General features: G+C 68.9%; 2 protein-coding genes across 2 annotated transcripts in view; one reads left to right on the top strand and one right to left on the bottom strand.

Moving 5' to 3' along the window:
* Positions 1 to 8,489: 8,489 nt before the first annotated feature.
* LOC135408035 (collagen alpha-1(IX) chain-like) lies at positions 8,490 to 9,350 on the top strand (the record flags this gene model as incomplete). Its single annotated transcript, XM_064643405.1, has 1 exon — positions 8,490 to 9,350. A coding segment is annotated over one exon (861 nt), but the record flags the coding sequence as incomplete, so codon positions are not given.
* An 11,371-nt stretch (positions 9,351 to 20,721) lies between these two features.
* Positions 20,722 to 21,673, bottom strand: part of LOC135408036 (heat shock factor protein 1-like) — a gene marked incomplete at its 5' end in the record, with an annotated part of 53,826 nt that continues 52,874 nt past the window's right edge. Inside the window, 1 exon segment of the mRNA XM_064643406.1 lies at positions 20,722 to 21,013. Within this exon segment, the coding sequence (XP_064499476.1) occupies positions 20,811 to 21,013 (203 nt within the window).

The raw sequence follows: 21,673 nt of genomic DNA, 5'->3' as shown, positions 1-21,673 counted from the left end.
GGAGGGACCAGTGACACCAGTGGGACCAGTGGGACCAGTGAGGGAGCGGGGAGGGACCAGTGGGACCAGTGGGACCAGTGAGGGAGCGGGAAGGGACCAGTGGGACCAGTGGGACCAGTGGGACCAGTGAGGGAGCAGGGAGGGACCAGTGACGGACCAGTGACACCAGTGACACCAGTGACACCAGTGAGAAACCAGTGGGACCAGTGAGGGAGCAGGGAGGGACCAGTGACACCAGTGACACCAGTGAGAAACCAGTGGGACCAGTGAGGGAGCAGGGAGAGACCAGTGACACCTGTGACACCAGGGAGGGACCAATGACACCAGTGACACCAGTGACAGCAGTGACACCAGTGAGAAACCAGTGGGACCAGTGAGAAACCAGTGGGACCAGTGAGAGAGCAGGGAGAGACCAGTGACACCAGTGAGGGACCAGTGACAGCAGTGAGGGACCAGGGAGGGACCAGTGACAGCAGTGAGGAGCAGGGAGGGACCAGTGAGGGACTAGGGAGAGACCAGTGACATCAGCGAGGGACCAGTGACAGTAGTGAGGGACCAGGGAGAGACCAGTGGGACCAGTGAGGGAGCAGTGAGGGAGCAGTGAGACCAGTTAGAAAGCAGTGAGAAACCAGTGGGACCAGTGAGGGAGCAGGGAGGGAGCAGGGAGGGACCAGTGACACCAGTGAGGGACCAGTGACATCAGTGAGGGACCAGTGACACCAGTGAGGGACCAGTGACAGCAGTGAGGGATCCGTGACACCTGTGAGTGACCAGTGAGGGACCAGTGACACCAGTGAGGGATCAGTGAGGGACCAGTGACACCAGTGAGGGACCAGTGAGGGACCAGTGACACCAGTGAGAGACCAGTGAGGGACCAGTGACACCAGTGAGGGATCAGTGACAGCAGTGAGGGACCAGTGAGAGACCAGTAATAGACCAGTGACACCAGTGAGGGACCAGTGAGGGACCAGTGACACCAGTGAGGGACCAGTAAGAGAGCAGTGACACCAGCGAGGGACCAGTGATACCAGTGACACCAGTGAGAGACCGGTGATACCAGTGACACCAGTGAGAGACCAGTAGCAGCAATGAGGAACCAGTGACACCAGTGAGAGACCAGTGACACCAGTGACACCAGTGAGGGACCAGTAACAGACCAGTGACACCAGTGAGAGACCAGTAGCAGCAATGAGGAACCAGTGACACCAGTAAGAGACCAGTGACACCAGTGACACCAGTGAGGGACCAGTGAGGGACCAGTGACACCAGTGACACCAATGAGAGACCAGTACCATCAATGAGGAACCAGTGACACCAGTGAGAGACCAGTGACACCAGTGACACCAGTGACACCAGTGACATCAGTGACACCAGTGACACCAGTGAGAGACCAGTGACACCAGTGAGGGACCAGTAAGAGAGCAGTGACACCAGTGAGGGACCAGTGATACCAGTGACACCAGTGAGAGACCGGTGACACCAGTGACATCAGTGAGGGACCAGTGACATCAGTTACAGCAGTGACACCAGTGACAGCAGTGAGAGACCAGTGACACCAGTGGGACCAGTGACACCAGTGACATCAGTAAGGGACCAGTGACATCAGTTACAGCAGTGACACCAGTGACAGCAGTGAGAGACCAGTGACACCAGTGACACCAGTGACACCAGTGACACCAGTGAGAGACCAGTACCATCAATGAGGAATCAACGACACCAGTGACACCAGTAACATCAATGAGGAACCAGTAACAGCAGTGAGAGACCAGTGACACCAGTGAGGGACCAGTGAGGGACCAGTGACATCAGTAACATCAATAAGGAACCAGTGACACCAGTGAGGGACCAGTGACACCAGTGAGGGACCAGTGACATCAGTAACATCAATAAGGAACCAGTGACACCAGTGAGGGACCAGTGACACCAGTGGGACCAGTGACACCAGTGACACCAGTAACATCAATAAGGAACCAATGACACCAGTGAGGGACCAGTGACAGCAGTGGGACCAGTGACACCAGTACTGGGAAAAGTGCTCCCAGTGCCGCCCTGGGGCACCAGTGGCACCAGCGATACCAGTGCCACCAGTGCTCCCAGTGCCACCAGTGCTCCCAGTGTGCCAGTTGTGCCCAGTGCTCCCAGTGCCACCAGTGCTCCCAGTGCCACCAGTGCTCCCAGTGTGCCAGTTGTGCCCAGTGCTCCCAGTGCCACCAGTGCTTCCAGTGCCACCAGTGCTCCCAGTGTGCCCAGTTCTCCCTGTGCCACCAGTGCTTCCAGGGTAACCAGTGCTCCCAGTGTGCCCAGTGCTCCCAGTGTGCCCAGTGCTTCCAGGGTAACCAGTGCTCCCAGTGCCACCAGTGCTCCCAGTGTGCCCAGTCCTCCCAGTGCCACCAGTGCTCCCAGTGTGCCCAGTGCTCCCAGTGCCACCAGTGCTCCCAGTGTGCCCAGTGCTCCCAGTGCTCCCAGTGTGCCCAGTGCTCCCAGTGCCACCAGTGCTCCCAGTGTGCCCAGTGCTCCCTGTGCCACCAGTGCTCCCAGTGCCACCAGTGCTCCCAGTGTGCCCAGTGCTCCCTGTGCCACCAGTGCTTTCAGTGCCACCAGTGCTCCCAGTGCCACCAGTGCTCCCAGTGTGCCAGTTGTGCCCGGTGGTCCCAGTGCCACCAGTTCTCCCAGTGTGCCAGTTGTGCCCAGTGCTCCCAGTGCCACCAGTTCTCCCAGTGCTGGATCAGGGGCTGGGGCTCCAGGCCCCCCCACCCCCGGACACTCCGGACATCCCTGTCCAGCCCCGGCCACGTGGCCGGAACGTTCCGGACACTCGGACAAAGGGCCATTGTGCGGCCGTACCAGGGACCCTGGGAGGGGATGGGGGGGTCAGGGGGTGTTGGGGGGGCCACGTGGCCCTGGGGCTGAGGTTTGGGGGTCCATGTGGCCCCCGGGTGGGGTTTTAGGGGGACAAAGTGGCCCCAGGACGGGAGTTTGGGGGGGACGGGTCTCCCCGGGTTGGGTTTGGGGGGGACACGTGGCCCTGGTGTTGGGGTTTGGGGGGTCAGGTGACTCCAGGACTGGGGTTTGGGGGGTTGGGTGACCCCAGGACTGGGGTTTGGGGGGTCGGGTGACCCCAGGATTGGGGTTTGGGGGGGTCAAGTGGCCCCGAGGTTGAGGTTTGGGGGTCCACGTGGCCCCAGGGTTGGGGTTTGGGGGGTCGGGTGACCCCAGGATTGGGGTTTGGGGGGGTCAAGTGGCCCCGAGGTTGAGGTTTGGGGGTCCACGTGGCCCCAGGGTTGGGGTTTGGGGGGACATGTGGGCCTGGGATTGGGGTTTTGGGGGGACACACGACCCCGGGGTTGGGGTTTGGGGGTCCACGTGGCCCCAGGACTGGGGTTTGGGGGGGTCAAGTGGCCCCAAGATTGGGGTTTGGGGGGTCGGGTGACCCCAGGATTGGGGTTTGGGGGGTCAGGTGACCCCAGGACTGGGGTTTGGGGGGTCAGGTGACTCCAGGATTGGGGTTTGGGGGGTCGGGTGACCCCAGGATTGGGGTTTGGGGGTCCACATGGCCCCAGGGTTGGGGTTTGGGGGGTCAGGTGACCCCAAGACTGGGGTCTGGGGGGTCGGGTGACCCCAGAACTGGGGTTTGGGGGGGTCAAGTGGCCCCGAGGTTGAGGTTTGGGGGTCCACATGGCCCCGAGGTTGAGGTTTGGGGGTCCACGTGGCCCCAGGGTTGGGGTTTGGGGGGACATGTGGGCCTGGGATTGGGGTTTTGGGGGGACACACGACCCCAGGGTTGGGTTTTGGGGGTCCACGTGGCCCCAGGGTTGGGGTTTGGGGGGGTCAAGTGGCCCCAGGGTTGGGGTTTGGGGGGTCGGGTGACCCCAAGGTTGGGGTTTGGGGGTCCATGTGGCCCCAGGGTTGGGGTTTGGGGGGTCGGGTGACCCCAGGGTTGGGGTTTGGGCGGTCAGGTGACCCCAGGACTGGGGGTTGGGGGGACATGTGGGCCTGGGCCTGGGGTTTTGGGGGGACATGTGGGCCTGGGATTGGGGTTTTGGGGGGACACACGACCCCGGGGTTGGGGTTTGGGGGGGCCCTGCAACCCCAAGGACTGGGCTGGGACATGTGGCCTTGGGGTTGGGGAGGATTGGGGTTGGGGGGGGTGACACTGCCCCAGGTTTGGGGGTTCATGTGGGCCCAGGACTGGGGTTTGGGGGGGTCACACTGCCCCCAGTTTGGGGTTTGGGGGGCAATGTGGGCCCAGGATTGGGGTTTGGGGGGGACCGTGGGGCTCCAGGGTTGGGGTCTGGGGGGTCACACTGCCCCCAGTTTGGGGTTTGGGGGACCATGTGGGCCCAGGATTGGGGTTTGGGGGGGTCACACTGCCCCCAGTTTGGGGTTTGGGGGACCATGTGGGCCCAGGATTGGGGTTTAGGGGGGACCATGGGGCTCCAGGGTTGGGATTTGGGGGGCAATGTGGGCCCAGGATTGGGGTTTGGGGGGGTCACACTGCCCCCATTTTGGGGTTTGGGGGACCATGTGGGCCCAGGATTGGGGTTTGGGGTGTCACACTGCCCCCAGTTTGGGGTTTGAGGGACCATGGGGCTCCAGGGTTGGGGTTTGGGGGAGCCCCACAGCTCCAGGGTTGGGATTTGGGGGGCAATGTGGGTCCAGGATTTGGGTTTGGGGGGTCACACGGCCCCAGGTCTGGGGGCTCATGTGGGCCCAGGATTGGGGTTTGGGGGGTCACACGGCCCCAGGGTTGGGATCTGGGGGGCAATGTGGGCCCAGGATTGGGGTTGGGGGGGGTCACAGGGCCCCAGGTTTGGGGTTGGGGGGTCCATGCAGTCCTAGGACCAGGATTTGGGGGGCACACGTGACCCGGGGGCTGAGGTTTGGGGGGGCCAACATAGCCCCAAGGACTGGGGTTTTTGGGGGGCCCACGTGGCCCAGAACTGGGGTCTGGGGGGTCCCGTGGCCCTGGGGCTGAGGTTTGGGGGGGACTAACATAGCCCCAAGGACTGGGGTTTTGGGGGGCCCACGTGGCCCAGGATTGGGGTTTGGGGGTCCCGTGGCTCTGGGGCTGAGGTTTGGGGGGGCCGACATAGCCCCAAGGATGGGGGTTTTTGGGGGCCCACGTGGCCCAGGACTGGGGTTTGGGGGTCCCGTGGCTGAGGTTTGGGGGGGCCGACATAGCCCCAAGGACTGGGGTTTTTGGGGGCCCACGTGGCCCAGGATTGGGGTTTGGGGGTCCCGTGGCTCTGGGGCTGAGGTTTGGGGGGGGACTGATGTAGTCCCAAGGACTGGGGTTTTTGGGGGGCCCACGTGGCCCAGGATTGGGGTCTGGGGGTCCCGTGGCTGAGGTTTGGGGGGGGCCAGCATAGCCCCAGGGACTGGGGTTTGGGGGGCCCACGTGGCCCAGGACTGGGGTTTGGGGGTCCCATGGCCCTGGGGCTGAGGTTTGGGGGGGGTCGACTTAGCCCCAAGGACTGGGGTTTTGGGGGGCCCACGTGGCCCAGGATTGGGGTCTGGGGGGTCCCGTGGCTCTGGGGCGGAGGTTTGGGGGGGCCGACATAGCCCCAAGGATGGGGGGCCCACGTGGCCCAGGATTGGGGTCTGGGGGTCCCGTGGCTGAGGTTTGGGGGGGGCCAACATAGCCCCAAGGACTGGGGTTTGGGGGTCCCGTGGCCCAGGATCGGGGTCTGGGGGGTCCCGTGGCCCCATTTCTGGCAGCCCCCGCGGCCCCCGACGGGCAGGGGAAGGGCCGGGAGCCCCCAGCCCAGGTGGGACCCCCCCGACCCCCCACCCCCGGCACCTGCAACCGGAGCCGGGCGCGGCCCCCGCGACCCCCTCCCGACCCCCTAATCCCGGGACAAAGGGGCTTTGAAGGCCCCATCAAAGGGCCCTTGTTCGGGCCGCCCGGGGGGGGGGGGGGGGCGGGACCCCCCCGGCTCCGGCCCTGGGGGGGCTCCGAGGGTCGGGGGGCCCCGACGAGGGGGGGTTGGACACCTGGGGGAGCGCGGGGGGACCCCCGAAGCAGTATCCCCCCACACACACCCCCGGGGGAGAGAGGGAATTTGGGGGTGCCCAGAGCTGTGCTGGGGGGGGGTCCCCCATATTATTCTGGGAATGGGGGTCCCCAAAGTGGTGCTGGGGGGGTCCCAGATATTATTCTGGGAATGGGGGTCCCCAAAGTGGTGCTGGGGGGGTCCCAGATATTATTCTGGGAATGGGGGTCCCCGGAGCTGTTCTGAGGGTCCCGGTTATGACTCCGGGGTCCCCAAAATGATGCTGGGGGGGGGGGGGGAAGGCACAGTTGTGTCTTTGGGTTTGGGGGTCCCCAAGGTGGTGTTGGGGGTCCCAGACACGTCTCTGCTTCCGGGGTCCCCCCATAGTGGCACTGGGGGGTCACGGCTGTGACTCTGGGTTTGGGGGTCCCCAGGGCTTTGTTGGGGGTCCCAGTGGTGGCTCTGGGGTCCCTGAAATGGTGCTGGGGGGGGGGGGGGGGGGTCACAGTGTTGGTTTTAGGGGGTTGGGGGTCCCCGGAGCTGTGTCGTGGTACCCAGACATGGTGAGGGGTCTGGGGGTCCCCACAGCGGGGCTGGGGGTCCCAGTTGTGACTCTGGGGGTCCCCACCGTGATTCTGGTGTCCCAGTTGTGACTGTGGGGTCCCAGTTGTGGCTCTGGGGTCTCAGTTGTGACTCTGGGGCTGGGGGTCCCCATAGTGGGGCTGGGGGTCCCAGTTGTGACTCTGGGGTCCCAGTTGTGACTCTGGGGGTCCCCACAGCAGGGCTGGGGGTCCCAGTTGTGACTCTGGGGTCCCAGTTGTGACTCTGGGGGTCCCCACAGCAGGGCTGGGGGTCCCAGTTGTGACTGTGGGGTCCCAGTTGTAGCTCTGGGGTCCCCACAGTGATTCTGGTGTCCCAGTTGTGACTGTGGGGTCTCAGTTGTGACTCTGGGGGTCCCCACAGCAGGGCTGGGGGTCCCAGTTGTGGTTCTGGGGTCAGTTGTGACTGTGGGGTCCCCCCAGCCGCGGCGAGTGCCCGGGTTTGGGGGTCCGGTGCCGGTTTCTGGTGCGGGTGTGGAGCCGCGGTGCCGGTGCCCGGGGTCGGAGGAACCCTGTCCCATTCCCGGTGCCATTCCCGGTGCCATTCCCGGTGCCATTCCCGGTGCCGTTCCCGGCTCCCGGTGCCGCAGCCGCTCCTGGCTCGGCTCCCGGTGCCGGCGGAGCCCGGTGCCGTTCCTGGCTCGGTGCCCGGTGCCGGTGCCCGCAGCGCCGGTGCCTCTGCCACGTTCCCGGTTCCCGGGTCCCAGTTCCCGGTCCCGCAGCCGTTCCCGGTGCTCGGTGCCCCCGGTGCCCGGTGCGGTGCCCGGTGCCGCAGCGGCAGTTCCCGGTGGCGGTGCAGTCCCGGTGCAGTCCCGGTGCGGTCCTGGTGCGGTCCCGGTGCGGTCCCAGTGCCGGTGCGGTGCGGCCCTAGCGCAGACCCGGTGCGGTCCCGGTGCGGTCTCGGTGCGGTGACTGTGCGGTGCCGGTGCAGTCCCAGTGCAGTCCCGGTGCAGTCCCGGTGCGGTGCCGGTGCAGTGGCTGTGCAGTCCCGGTGCGGTGGCTGTGCAGTCCCGGTGCAGTCCCAGTGCAGTCCCGGTGCAGTCCCGGTGCGGAGCCGGTGCGGTGGCTGTGCAGTCCCGGTGCGGTGCCGGTGCGGTGCCGGTGCAGTCCCGGTGCGGAGCCGGTGCGGTGGCTGTGCAGTCCCGGTGCGGTGCCGGTGCAGTCCCGGTGCGGAGCCGGTGCGGAGCCGGTGCAGTCCCGGTGCGGAGCCGGTGCGGGGCCCGGGATTGGCTGGCCCCGCGCCACCGGCCCCTCCCCGGGCCCTTGCGGCTATAACGGCCCCGGGCGGCCCCGCGGCCCCGCAGCGCCCGGCCCCGAGCAGCGATGGGCGAGTCCCGAGGGTGAGCGGGGACACCGGGACAGCGGGGACGGAGGGGACCCCCGGGACACGGGGACAGAGGGGACAGCGGGGACCCCCGGGACACGGGGACAGAGGGGAAACAGGGGATAGAGGGGATACAGGGGATACAGGGGACCCCCGGGACAGCGGAGACAGAGGGGATAGAGGGGATAGAGGGGATAGAGGGGATACAGGGGACCCCCGGGACACGGGGACAGAGGGGATAGAGGAGATAAAGGGGACCCCCGGGACAGCGGGGACAGAGGGGATACAGGGGGGATACAGGGGGATACAGGGGACCCCCGGGACAGCGGGGACAGAGGGGATACAGGGGGATAGAGGGGATACAGGGGATACAGGGGACAGCGGGGATACAGGGGACCCCCGGGACAGCGGGGACAGAGGGGATACAGGGGATACAGGGGATACAGGGGATACAGGGGGATACAGGGGGATACAGGGGACCCTCGGGACACGGGGACAGAGGGGATACAGGGGATACAGGGGATACAGGGGACCCCCGGGACACGGGGACAGAGGGGATAGAGGAGATAAAGGGGACCCCCGGGACAGCGGGGACAGAGGGGATACAGGGGGTACAGAGGACCCCCGGGACAGCGGGGACACGGGAACAGAGGGGACAGAGAGGACAGGGGGGACCTCCGGGACAGCGGGGACAGAGGAGACAGAGGGGATAGAGGGGATGGAGGGGACAGCGGGGACAGAGGGGACCTTAGAGAGAGAGGGGACCCCAGGGACCCCCAGGACAACAGAGACCCCCAGGACAGAGGGGACCCGGGGACAGAGGGGACCCCAGGGACCCCCAAGATAACGGGGAGAGAGGGAATGTCGGGAACAGATTGGATCCCCGGAACAGAGGCGACAGCGGGAATGGCAGAGACCCCCAAGGACCAAGGGACAGCAGAGACCCCCGGGACAGCAGAGAGAGAGGGGACCCCCGGGACAGAGGGGACCCCCGGGACAGAGGGGACAACGGGGACAGAGGGGACCCCCGGGACAGAGGGGACAGCAGCGACCCCAGGGCTGGGGGTGCCGGGGGGGCGGGGAAGGGACCGAGAGCACTGTGGGGTTTTGGGGGGATCGGGGGTCCCCAGGAAGGGGCTGGGGGAGCCCGGGGGACACTGGGAGTACTGGGGGGTGTTTGGGGGTCCCCAGGAAGGGGCTGGGGGGCCCGGGGGACACCGGGAGCACTGGGGGGTGTTTGGGGGTCCCCAGGAAGGGGCTGGGGGGCCCGGGGGACACTGGGAGCACTGGGGGGTGTTTGGGGGTCCCCGGGAAGGGGCTGGGGGGCCCGGGGACACTGGGAGCACTGGGGGGTGTTTGGGGGTCCCCAGGAAGGGGCTGGGGGGCCCGGGGGACACTGGGAGCACTGGGGGGTGTTTGGGGGTCCCCGGGAAGGGGCTGGGGGGGCCCGGGGGACACTGGGGGGGGTTTGGGGGTCTCGGGGGTCCCCAAACTCGGCGTCTCCCCGCAGGGTCCCGGCGCTGGCCATGGTCGCCCTCCTGGTCCTGGCCGCCGTCACGGCCGATGGTGAGGGGGGGACGGGGGGCGGGTTTGGGGGTCTCAGGGGAGGGTGGGGGCACCTCGAGCCCAGCGCAGGGGGGGGTCCCTCCCTGGCTGCAGGCGGGGGGTCCGGCCGTGTCCCCCCCGGGGCAGCGGCGGCCGGGTAGTGCCCCCCCCCCCCCGGCCCGTGTCACCCCCCGTGTCCCCTCAGAGCCCTCGGGCCCCCTGGACGTGGCGGTGTCGGCGGAAGGACAGACCCCAGGTACGGGGTGGGACCCCCGGGACCTCCCTCCCCCCCCCTCCCGTGCCTCAGTTTCCCCCACCCACCCCCGGGGGTGGCCGTGGGGGGCACGGGGGGCACCCCGGGGTGACGCGTCCCCCCCCCCGTCCCTTGCAGAGCCCGTCAGTCCCGCCAAGCTGGAGGCGTCGGGAGAGAGTGAGTGGGGGGGGGGGCGGGGGCGGTGGGACCCCCCCCGATGGCACCCCGGGGGCTCTGTGCCCCCCCCGGCACCCCCTGACCCCCCTGTGCCCCCCCAGGTGATCTCACCACCTCGGCACAGCGCCCGGGCAGAGGTAGGGCTGGGAATGGCACGGGGGGGACACGGGGGTACGGACCCCCCAGCGTGGGCGTGGACCCCCCAGCGTGGGCATGGACGCCCCAGCATGGTCACAGGGACCCCCCAACATGGGCATGGACCCCCTAATGCGGGCATGAGAACCCCTGACATGGGCATGGACCCCCCAGCATGGGCACAGGGACCCCCCGACGTGGGCATGGGCCCCCTAATGTGGGCATGAGAACCTCTGACATGGGCACAGGGACCCCCCACAACATGGACCCCCCAGCATGGGCACAGGGACCCCCCAACATGGGCATGGACCCCCTAATGTGGGCATGAGAACCCCTGACGTGGGCATAGACCCCCCAACATGGGCTTGGACCCCCAAATGTGGGCACAGACCCCCAGCACGGGCACGGCCCCCACCAGTGGGCACAACCCCCAGCACGGGCATGGCCCCCCCAACAAGGGCATGGCCCCCCCAACAAGGGCATGGACCCCCTCCCCATTGAATGGGGACCCCCCAACCTGGGCACGGACCCCTTGCCCCGGGCACAGGGACCCCTCCCCAGCACGGGCACGGCCACCCTCCTGGGGTCCCCCGTGCCCCCCCCCGCACTCTGTGACCCCGTGACCCCAGCGGGCCCCCCCCCCGTCCCCAGGCCTGACCTCGGGGCCCTTCCCGGGGTCCGCGGGGGTCCCCGGGGGGTCCGCGGGGGTCCCCGCAGAGTCCCCGGGCAGCGACTCCGGCCCCGACGGGCTCGACAGCGGCTCCCTCAGCGCAGACGCCCTCACAGGGGGGGCCCGAGGAGGTGGGCGCTGGGGGGGGGCTCTGGGGTAGGGGGGGACGGGGTGGGGGGTCCCTGGAGTAGTGGGTGCTGAGGGGGGGGTCTGGGGTAGGGGGGGGACAGGGTGGGGGGTCCGGGGGGTGCAGCCGGGGGGCCATGGGGTGGTGGGTGCTGGGGGGGAGCTCTGGGGTGGGGAGGGACAGGGTGGGGGGTCCCTGGAGTAGTGGGCGCTGGGGGGGGGCTCTGGGATGGGGGGGACAGGGTGGGGGGTCCCTGGAGTAGTGGGTGCTGGGGGGGGACTCTGGGATAAGGGGGGACAGGGTGGGGGGTCCCTGGAGTAGTGGGTGCTGGGGGGGGGGCTCTGGGATAGGGGAGGACAGGGTGGGGGGTCCCCGGGGTGCCGCTGGGGGGCCATGGGGTGGTGGGGGCTGGGGGGGGCCTGGGGTGAGGGAGGACAGGGTGGGGGGTCCCCGGGGTGCAGCCGGGGGTCCATGGGGCGGTGGGTGCCGGGGTGGGGGTCCCCAGTGTTGTGGGTGTCAGGGCCCCCCGCGGGGGAGGATCCTGGGGGGGTGGGGGGGGTGTCCCCGGGGTGGTGGGTCCGGGGGCGTGGAGGGGTCCCGGGGGCGGGGGGTGCCGGGGGGGGGGTCCCTGGGGCAGTGGGTGCCGGGGTGGGGGTCCCGGGGGCGGTGGGTGCCGGGGGTCCCTGGGGCAGTGGATGCCGGGGGGGGGTCCCTGGGGCGGTGGATGCCGGGGTGGGGGTTCCTGGGGCGGTGGGTGCCGGGGGTCCCGGGGGCGGTGGATACCGGGGTGGGGGTCTCGGGGGCTGTGGGTGCCGGGGGTCCCCAGGGCAGTGGGTGCCTGGGTGGGGGTCCCCGGGGCGGTGGGTGCCGGGGGTCCCGGGGGCGGTGGGTGCCTGAGTGGGGGTCCCTGGGGCGGTGGGTGCCGGGGATCCCCTCTCCGTCCCCCCTCTACGCTGCCCTCGAGCTCTGCCCCCCCCCGCAGGTCCCATCCTGGATGTGCCATCCCAGTCCAACGAGTCGGAGGAGGGTGAGACCCCCGGGCTGTGCCCCATAAACCGGGGTGCCCCTTGAGATGGGGGTGCCCCTTGAGATGGGGGTGCCCCATTAGCGGGGGGTACCCCTTGGAAGGGGTGCCCCGTTAGCGGGGGGTGCCCCATGGACGGGGGTGCCCCATGGACGGGGGGTGCCCCTTGGACGGGGGGTGCCCCATTAGCGGGGGGTGCCCCATTAGCGGGGGTGCCCCATAAGCGGGGGGTGCCCCTCGGCCGGGGGTGCCCCATTAGCGGGGGGTGCCCCATGGACGGGGGTACCCCATGGACGGGGGGTGCCCCATTAACGGGGGGTGCCCCATTAGCGGGGGGTGCCCCATTAGCGGGGGGTGCCCCTTGATTGGGGGTGCCCCATTAGCGGGGGGAGCCCCTCGGCCGGGGGTGCCCCATTAGCGGGGGGTGCCCCTCGGGTGGGGGTGCCCCATTAACGGGGGGTGCCCCATGGACGGGGGTGCCCCATTAGCGGGGGATGCCCCATTAGCGGGGGGTGCCCCATTAGCGGGGGGTGCCCCTCGGCCGGGGGTGCCCCATTAGCGGGGGGTGCCCCTCGGCCGGGGGGGTGCCCCGTTCCCCCAGCCCCATCTCCCCTCGCCCCCAGGCGCGGAGCACGACGTGGACTCGGAGGAGGCCCTGGCGTCCCAAGGTGACCGTGGGGACGGGGGGGACACGGGGGGGACGGGGGGAACCTCCGGGGAGGGGGTGACACGGGGTGGGGGGGGAGGGGGCTCCTGGGGACGGGGGTGACACCGTGGGAATGACGGGGTGTGGCTGCCGGGAGACGGGGGACACGGGGGGGGCTGTGGGGTCACTGCTGGGGACACGGGGTGACACAGTGGGGTCACTGCTGGGGATGGGGGGTGACATGGTGACACAGTGGGGGTCACTGCTGGGGATAGGGGTGACATGGTGACACAGTGGGGTCACTGCTGGGGATAGGGGTGACATGGTGACACAGTGGGGTCACTGCTGGGGATGGGGGTGACACGGGGGAGACTGTGGGGTCACTGCTGGGGATGGGGGTGACACGGTGGGATCACTACTGGGGACCAGGGTGACACGGGGGGGACTGTGGGGTCACTGCTGGGGATGGGGGTGACATGGTGACACAGTGGGGTCACTGCTGGGGACACGGGGGGGCTGTGGGGTCACTGCTGGGGACGGGGGTGACATGGTGACACAGTGGGGTCACTGCTGGGGATGGGGGTGACACGGTGGGGTCACTGTTGGGGATGGGGGTGGCACGGTGGGGTCACTACTGGGGACGGGGGTGACACGGGGGGGTCACTGCTGGGGATGGGGGTGACACGGTGGGGTCACTGCTGGGGACACGGGTGACACGGGGTGGGACTGTGGGGTCACTGCTGGGGACACGAGTGACACAGGGTGGGACTGTGGGGTCACTGCTGGGGATGGGGGTGCATGGGGTCGGACAGTGGGGTCACTGCTGGGGACACGGGTGACACGGTGACACAGTGGGGTCACTGTTGGGGACGAGGGTGACATGGTGACACAGTGGGGTCACTGCTGGGGACACGAGTGACATGGGGTGGGACTGTGGGGTCACTGCTGGGGATGGGGGTGACACAGTGACACAGTGGGGTCACCGTTGGGGATGGGGGTGACATGGTGGGGTCACTGCTGGAGATGGGGGTCACACAGTGGGGTCACTGCTGGGGACACGGGGGGGCTGTGGGGTCACAGCCGGGGTCGGGGGTGGCACGGTGGGGTCACAGCCGGGGTCGGGGGATGGCACGTGCCCCCCCCCGGGCACACGGGGGGTGACACCGCCCGTCCCTCCCTCCCCAGGGATCTGACCCGGCCGAGCCCCGACGGAGCCGCCCCCGGGACCCCCGAACTTCCAGAGCTTTCCTGCTGCCCACCCCCACCCCCCCGTGTCCCTCCGTGCCCTGGAGTCCCCCCCGCGACCCCCGCGGCCCCTCCAGCCCCCCGCGTTGGGGTGATCCCCTCCCCGGGGGGGGGTTCGGCTCCCCCGGACCCCGGGGGGGGGTCCCTGGGGGGGCTCAGAGCTCTGGGCAGCGGGGGCTGCCGGGGCGGGGGCTGTGGGGGTGGCCGGACCCCCTCACGTGCCCCCGGGACCTCCCGCGAACCCCCGGGACCCCCCCAATAAAGTCCCTGCAGCAGAACGTGGTGTGAGGAGGAATGGGGGGGGCCTGGACCCCCCAGCCGACAACCGGGGGCGTCCAGGGGGTGCAGGGGGGGTAACGGCCCCCCCGGGGTGGGGCGGGGGGGTCTCCGGCCAGAGGACGGTGGGTGGGGGGCACCCGGGGGCGGCCCCCCCGCCACCATCGCGGGGCTCCCCACGGATCCATCCCGGGAAAAAACTGCGGCTCCTCCATCCCCCTCCCCAGCCCGGGGGGGCACCGCGGCTTCTCCATCGCGGCCCCCAACAACTGTCCCCCCCCCCTCCCATCTCACTCCCACCCGCCGCGACCCCCCCCCCTCATTCCCGGTGTTCTCCCGCCCCCTCCCGCGCCGGAATCCAGCGGGAATTCCCGCAGCCGTTATCCAGCACTTGCAGGGACCTGGGGGGGGCGCGGGGGGATGACCCCCAACATCGGGGATGGAGGTGAGCGAGGAGACCCCCCCGCGCACGGGGACACCCCCCCCGAAGCTCCTGAGCTGCCTCGGGGCTTAACTGGGGGTCCCCATGGGGGTCCGCTCCCGGCACCGGGAAAGTGCCCCCCCCGTCCCCCCGGGAATCCCGGGATCCTGTGCCCTGCGGGGGGCTCGGGGAGGGGGGGGGGGTCACTGCTGCCCGCAGCCCCATTTCCCCGCGGGACCCTCTCCCGGGGGGGCAGCGCGAGGGTCCCTGTCCCCCCCCCCCCATCCCAGCTCCAGCTCCCGGGCGGGGGGTCCCGGGGGGGCTCCGGTGCCCTCGGCAGGTCCCTCACCGGGACACCAGGCGGGGACCCCCCCGAGCCCCGAGTGCCCACGGACCCCCCCCCAACCCGTGGCAGCAGCTCCGGGAGCTGCCCGAGGCCCCCACCGGGAGCTGATCCCACCGGAAAAACACGCGGGACACCCCGGAGATTCCAGGGCTGGAGATTCCAGGGCTGGAGATTCCAGGGCTGGAGATTCCAGGGCTGGAGATTCCAGGGCTGGAGATTCCAGGGCTGGAGAGGGCGGGGAGGCCTCACCTCGGGCATCCCCGGGGCTGGATCCACCCGCGGGGCCGGGAGTCAAACACCGCGGGAGCCCCGTTGCCCGAGCTGAGCTTGTCCGTCCTCAGCTCCAGCTGCCAAATCCTGCCCCCCACACCCCCCTCCCCGGGGCTCAGATCCCTCGGGACACCCCCGGGCAGCTCCTTGGGGGAAGCGTTCCCCCCCCCAGCCCGCAGGAATTCCGTGGTTCTGAGGGTCTTCTCAACATTCGGGGGGTTTCCTGCTATTCCCTCATCCCTCCTCCTCCTCCTCACCTCGGTGGAGCCCCACCCCACAGCTCGGCAGCCACACCCTCACCCAGCACCCCCTGATTGCTTCGTTACCCCCCCCGGGGCTAATTAGAGACTCCCGGGGTGTTTTGGGGGGGAGGGACCTCGGAGATCATCTCATTCCAACCCCACTTCCACGGGCAGGGACACCCTCCGCTATCCCAGGGTGATCCAGCCTGGCCTCGGACATTTCCAGGGCTGGGGCAGCTCCAGCCCACCCCAGACACGGAATGTGGGGTGAGGGCAGGGCCTGGCATGGCCTCGGGAAGGGCAGGAGCTGGGATGGGGTCAGGGCCCGGCACGGCCTCGGGAAGGGCAGGAGCTGGGATGGGGTCAGGGCAGGAGCTGGGATGGGGTCAGGGCAGGAGCTGGGATGGGGTCGGGGCAGGAGCTGGGATGGGGTCGGGGCAGGAGCTGGGATGGGGTCGGGGCCCAGCATGGCCTCGGGGAGGGCAGGAACTGGATAAGGACAGGGCAGGAGCTGGATAAGGACAGGGCAGGAGCTGGGATGGGGTCAGGGCAGGAGCTGGGATGGGGTCAGGGCAGGAGCCGGGATGGGGTCGGGGCAGGAGCTGGGATGGGGTCAGGACAGGAGCTGGGATGGGGTCAGGGTTTGGCACAGCCTCGGGAAGGGTAGGAACTGGGATGAGATTGGGGCCTGGCACAGCCTCGGGAAGGGCAGGAGCTGGGATGGGTCGGGGCAGGAGCTGGGATGGGGTCGGGGCAGGAGCTGGGATGGGGTCAGGACAGGAGCTGGGATGGGGTCAGGGTTTGGCACAGCCTCGGGAAGGGCAGGAGCTGGGATGGGGTCAGAGCAGGAGCTGGGATGGGGTCGGGGCCCGGCAGGGCCTCGGGAAGGGCAGGAGATGGGATGGGATCAGGGCAGGAGCTGGGATGGGTCAGGGCCTGGCACGCCTCGGAAGGGCAGGAGCTGGGATGGGGTCAGGGCAGGAGCTGGGATGGGTCAGGGCCTGGCACAGCCTCGGGAAGGGCAGGAGCTGGGATGGGGTCAGGGCAGGAGCTGGGATGAGATTGGGGCCCGGCACGGCCTCGGGAAGGGCAGGAGCTGGGATGGGGTCAGAGCAGGAGCTGGGATGAGATTGGGGCCCGGCAGGGCCTCGGGAAGGGTGAGCTCGTGGTGGATCCCGCTGGAACAGCCCCTGGACGGGATGTCCCTGGACGCCGCTGTTCCTGGGACACGGAGGTGGCTCCTCCCGACATCCCCCCTGGAGCGCGGGGACGGATCCCGACGGGAGCAGGATCCCGACGGGAGCAGGATCTCAATGGGAGCAGGATCCCGACGGGAGCAGGATCCCGACGGGAGCAGGATCTCAATGGGAGCAGGATCCCGACAGGAGCAGGATCCCGACGGGAGCAGGATCCCGACAGGAGCAGGATCCCGATGGGAGCAGGATCTCGATGGGAGCAGGATCTCGATGGGAGCAGGATCCCGACGGGAGCAGGACCCCGATGGGAGCAGGATCTCAATGGGAGCAGGATCTCAATGGGAGCAGGATCTCAATGGGAGCAGGATCCCGACAGGAGCAGGATCTCAATGGGAGCAGGATCCCGACGGGAGCAGGACCCCGACGGGAGCAGGATCTCAATGGGAGCAGGATCCCGACAGGAGCAGGATCCTGAGGGAGCAGGATCCCGACGGGAGCAGGATCTCCATGGGAGCAGGATCCCGACGGGAGCAGGATCCTGAGGGAGCAGGATCCCGATGGGAGCAGGATCTCAATGGGAGCAGGATCCCGACGGGAGCAGCATCCCGATAGGAGCAGGATCCTGACGGGAGCAGCATCCCGATAGGAGCAGGATCCTGACGGGAGCAGCATCCCGATAGGAGCAGGATCCCGATGGGAGCAGGATCTCAATGGGAGCAGGATCCCGACGGGAGCAGGATCTCAATGGGAGCAGGATCCCGACAGGAGCAGGATCTCAATGGGAGCAGGATCCCGACGGGAGCAGGATTTCAATGGGAGCAGGATCTCATTGGGAGCAGGATCCTGACGGGGCAGGATCTCCATGGGAGCAGGACCCCGACGGGAGCAGCATCCCGACGGGAGCAGGATCCCGACGGGAGCAGGACGTGCCACCACCCCGGAGCGGGACGGAGGGACCTCCCAAACGCGACAAAAAGGACCATTTATTGTTCCTCCAAACCCCAAAACTCGGGCGAGCTCGGCGTCCTCCCCCTCCAGCACCTCCGGAGCATCCCGGGAGGCTCCTCCTGGGATTCCCGCCGGGATTCCACAGCACCCAGGGTGTGGGATCCTCCCCCCCGCGGCACAGGCGCATCCAAGGGCAGCTCCCAGGCTTCGATCCCAACCCCGCTTCCCGAAAAACGATTCCCAACCCCGGCGCCTTCGGAGCAGAGAAACAGGCAGGAGGTGCCAGAGCAGCTGTTTTATATATATTTGTATGTATAGAGCCAGATATTTATATATATATAGACAGAAGTGGGTTCTTCTCTCATGTAAAAATTCAAAATACAGTTTTTTTTTTTTTGCTATTCACAATCCCAAGGTCAATAATGTACAAATTCCACTGCGGAGCCGGGGGGGGGGGTGGGGGAAGGAGCCGACGGGAAAACGGGAACACACGGAGCGGGAAATGAAAACGAGGAGCTCAGGGCGGGTGTGGGGGCACCGGGGGGGGTTTTGGGGTGCCCTGGGGTGCTGGGGCACCAGTGGGGTTTGGGGTGCCCTGGGGTGCTGGGGGACCACTGGTTTTTTTGGGGTGCCAATGGGTTTTGGGGTGCCCCGGGGTGTGGGGGCACCGTTTTTTGGGATGCCGGTGGGTTTTGGGGCACTGCTGGGATTTGGGGGGCACCGGGGCGTTTGGGGTCCTGCTGGGCTTTGGGGTGCCGCAGAACTCCAGGGTACCAGGGGGGTTTTGGTCGGTGGGCACCGTGTTTCAGGGCACCACGGGGCTCTGGGGTGCTGCCTGCCAGGTTTTGGGGACACCTCTGGGAGTCTGGGTGCTGTGGGGCTTTGGGGGCCCACAGAGCTCCAGGGGCCTGTGGGGTTTTTGGGGCCTCCTGGGGTTTTGGGGCCCCCTGGGGTTTTGGGGTCCTGTGAGGTTTTGGGGGTGCTGTGAGGTTTTGGGGTGCTGCTGGGCTTTGGGGCACAGCGGGACTTTGGTGGTCCTGTGGGGGCTTCAGGGACTCGTGTGTGGGTTTTGCAGCCCCTGTGGTGTTTCAGGGTCCCCTCAGGGTTTTGGGTTAGGGTGGGTTGGGGTTTTGGGGTCCCCCCAGGGTTTGGGGTCCCCTCAGGGTGTGAGGTCCCCTCAGGGTTTGGGGTCCCCCCGGGGTTCTGGGGTCCCCCCAGGGTTTGGGATCCCCACGGGGTTCTGGGGTCCCCCCAGGGTTTGGGGTCCCCACGGGGTTCCGGGGTCCCCTCAGGGTTTGGGGTCCCCCCGGGGTTCTGGGGTCCCCCCGGGGTTTGGGGTCCCCTCAGGGTTTTGGGTTAGGGTGGGTTGGGGTTTTGGGGTCCCCCCAGGGTGTGAGGTCCCCTCAGGGTTTGGGATCCCCACGGGGTTCTGGGGTCCCCCCAGGGTTTGGGGTCCCCTCAGGGCTTGGGGTCCCCCCGGGGTTCCAGGGTCTCCTCAGGGTTTGGGGTCCCCTCAGGGTGGGGTCCCCCCGGGGTTATGGGGTCCCCCCAGGGTTTGGGGTCCCCCCGGGGTTTGGGGTCCCCACGGGGTTCCAGGGTCTCCTCAGGGTTTGGGGTCCCCCCGGGGTTCCGGGATCCCCTCAGGGTTTGGGGTCCCCTCAGGGTTTGGGGTCCCCACGGGGTTTTGGGGTCCCCCCGGGGTTTGGGATCCCCCCGGGGTTTGGGGTCCCCCCAGGGTTTGGGGTGCCGTGGGGTCCCGGCAGAGATCACACCCGGCCCCTCCCGCCGGCGCCACATCCACAAACGTTTATTTCCTTTAAACCCCCCCGGATGTGGCTCCCCGGGGGCAAGGGGGGCACAGGGACCAGGGGGGACCCCTTCCCTGGGCACAGCCCCCCATCCTGCACCCCATTCCCGGGCAGACCCCCCTTCTGCTCCCCCGGTCCCCCGGCTCCCCATTCCATGCCCGATGTCCTGGGGGACTGTCCCGGTGCTGGGGGGGCTGTCCTGGTGTTGGGGGGGGCTGTCCTGGTGTTGGGGGGGGCTATCCCAGTGCCATGGGGGGCTATCCCAGTGTTGGGGGGGCTATCCCTGTGCCAAGGGGGGCTATCCCGGTGCTGGGTGGGGGCTGTCCCGCTACCGTGGGGGGGCTGTCCCTGTGTCGGGGGGGCTATCCCAGTGCCATGGGGGGCTATCCTGGTGTCAGGGGTGCTATCCCAGTGTTGGGGGGGCTATCCCGGTGCTGGGTGGGGGCTGTCCCGGTGTTGGGGGGCTGTCCCGGTGCCAAGGGGGGCTGTCCCGGTGTTGGGGGGGCCTGTCCCGGTCCCAGGGGGGGCTGTCCCGGTGCTGGGTGGGGGCTGTCCCAGCGCCGGGGGGGCTATCCCAGTGCCAGGGGGGCTGTCCCAGTGCCATGGGGGGCTGTCCCGGTGTCGGGGGGGCTGTCCCAGTGCCATGGGGGGCTGTCCCGGTGCTGGGTGGGGGCTATCCCGGTGCCAAGGGGGGCTATCCCAGTTTTGAGGGGACTGTCCCGGTGTTGGGGGGGCTGTCCCGGTGCTGGGTGGGGGCTGTCCCGGTGCCAAGGGGGGCTATCCCAGTTTTGGGGAGGCTGTCCCGGTGCCAAGGGGGGGCTGTCCCGGTGCCAGGGGGGCTATCCCGGTGCTGGGTGGGGGCTATCCCGGTGCCAAGGGGGGTTGTCCCGGTACCGTGGGGGGGGGCCTGTCCCGGTGTTGGGGGGCCTGTCCCAGTTTTGGGGGGGCTGTCCCGGTGCCAGGGGGGACTGTCCCGGTGTTGGGGGGGCTGTCCCGGTGCTGGGTGGGGGCTGTCCCGGTGCCAAGGGGGGCTGTCCCGGTGCCAAGGGGGGCTATCCCAGTGCCAAGGAGGGGCTATCCCGGTGTTGGGGGGGCTATCCCGGTGCTGGGTGGGGGCTATCCCGGTGTTGGGGGGGCTGTCCCGGTACCATGGGGGGCTGTCCCGGTACCGTGGAGGGGCTGTCCCGGTGCCAAGGGGGTCTATCCCGGTGCTGGGTGGGGGCTATCCCGGTGCCAAGGGGGGCTATCCCGGTGCCAGGGGGGCTATCCCGGTGCTGGGTGGGGGCTATCCCGGTGCCAAGGGGGGCTATCCCGGTGCCAAGGGGGGCTATCCCGGTGCTGGGTGGGGGCTGTCCCGGTACCGTGGGGGGGCTGTCCCGGTGCCCCCCATGCCCGTGGCGGGGGCTGAAGCGGGTCGGGGACACCTCATAAGCACACACACAACGACCCTCCCGGCGGGAGCGGGCGCGGCTCCGGCGTCTGTGCCGAGCGGGAGCTTCCCTTCAGTGCCTCCTCCTCCTCCTCCTCCTCCTCCTCCTCCTCCTGGTCTGCTGTCCCTGCCGGCCTTAGGACACGCCGGGGTCCCTGGCGCGGGGCTCGGGGCCGGCCAGGAGGGAGCCGGGGGGCTCCTCGGGGTACTCGGCCCCGTCGGGGCAGAAGGGCCCCTCGCCCAGCTCGAAGAAGATGGGCAGCTCCCCCCCGGCCACGTCCACGGCGCTCGAGTCCACCAGGAACAGTGGCTGAGCCGTGTAGTGAACCAGCTGCTTCCCTGGAATACCGAGGGGATCGGGCTGGGGTGGGCGGGGGGCACCTGGAACGGGCAGAGGGGGGGCTGGGGTGGGCAAGGAACCGGCTGATTCCCTGGGATACCGAGGGGGTCGGGCTGGGGTGGGCGGGGGGCACCTGGAACGGGCAGAGGGGGGGCTGGGGTGGGCAGGGAACCGGCTGCTTCCCAGGAATACAGAGGGGATGGGGCTGGGGTGGGCGGGGGGCACCTGGAACGGGCAGAGGGGGGGCTGGGGTGGGCAAGGAACCGGCTGCTTCCCGGGAATACCGAGGGGGTCGGGCTGGGGTGGGCAGTGAACCGGCTGCTTCCCGGGAATACCGAGGGGATCGGGCTGGGGTGGGCGGGGGGCACCTGGAACGGGCAGAGGGGGCTGGGGTGGGCAGTGAACCGGCTGCTTCCCGGGAATACAGAGGGGATCGGGCTGGGGTGGGTGGGGGGCACCTGGAACGGGCAGAGGGGGGGCTGGGGTGGGCAGGGAACAGGCTGCTTCCCGGGAATACCGAGGGGGGAAGTGGTGGGGTGGGCAGGGGGCACCTGGAATGGGCAGAGGGGGGGCTGGGGTGGGCAGGGAACCGGCTGCTTCCCAGGAATACCGAGGGGGACATGGGCTGGGAACAGGCTGCTTCCCGGGAATACCAAGGG

This window comes from Pseudopipra pipra, unplaced genomic scaffold (assembly GCF_036250125.1).
Source record: "Pseudopipra pipra isolate bDixPip1 unplaced genomic scaffold, bDixPip1.hap1 HAP1_SCAFFOLD_135, whole genome shotgun sequence".
Lineage (NCBI taxonomy): Eukaryota > Metazoa > Chordata > Aves > Passeriformes > Pipridae > Pseudopipra > Pseudopipra pipra.
This window is presented reverse-complemented; position numbering and strand designations above follow the sequence as displayed.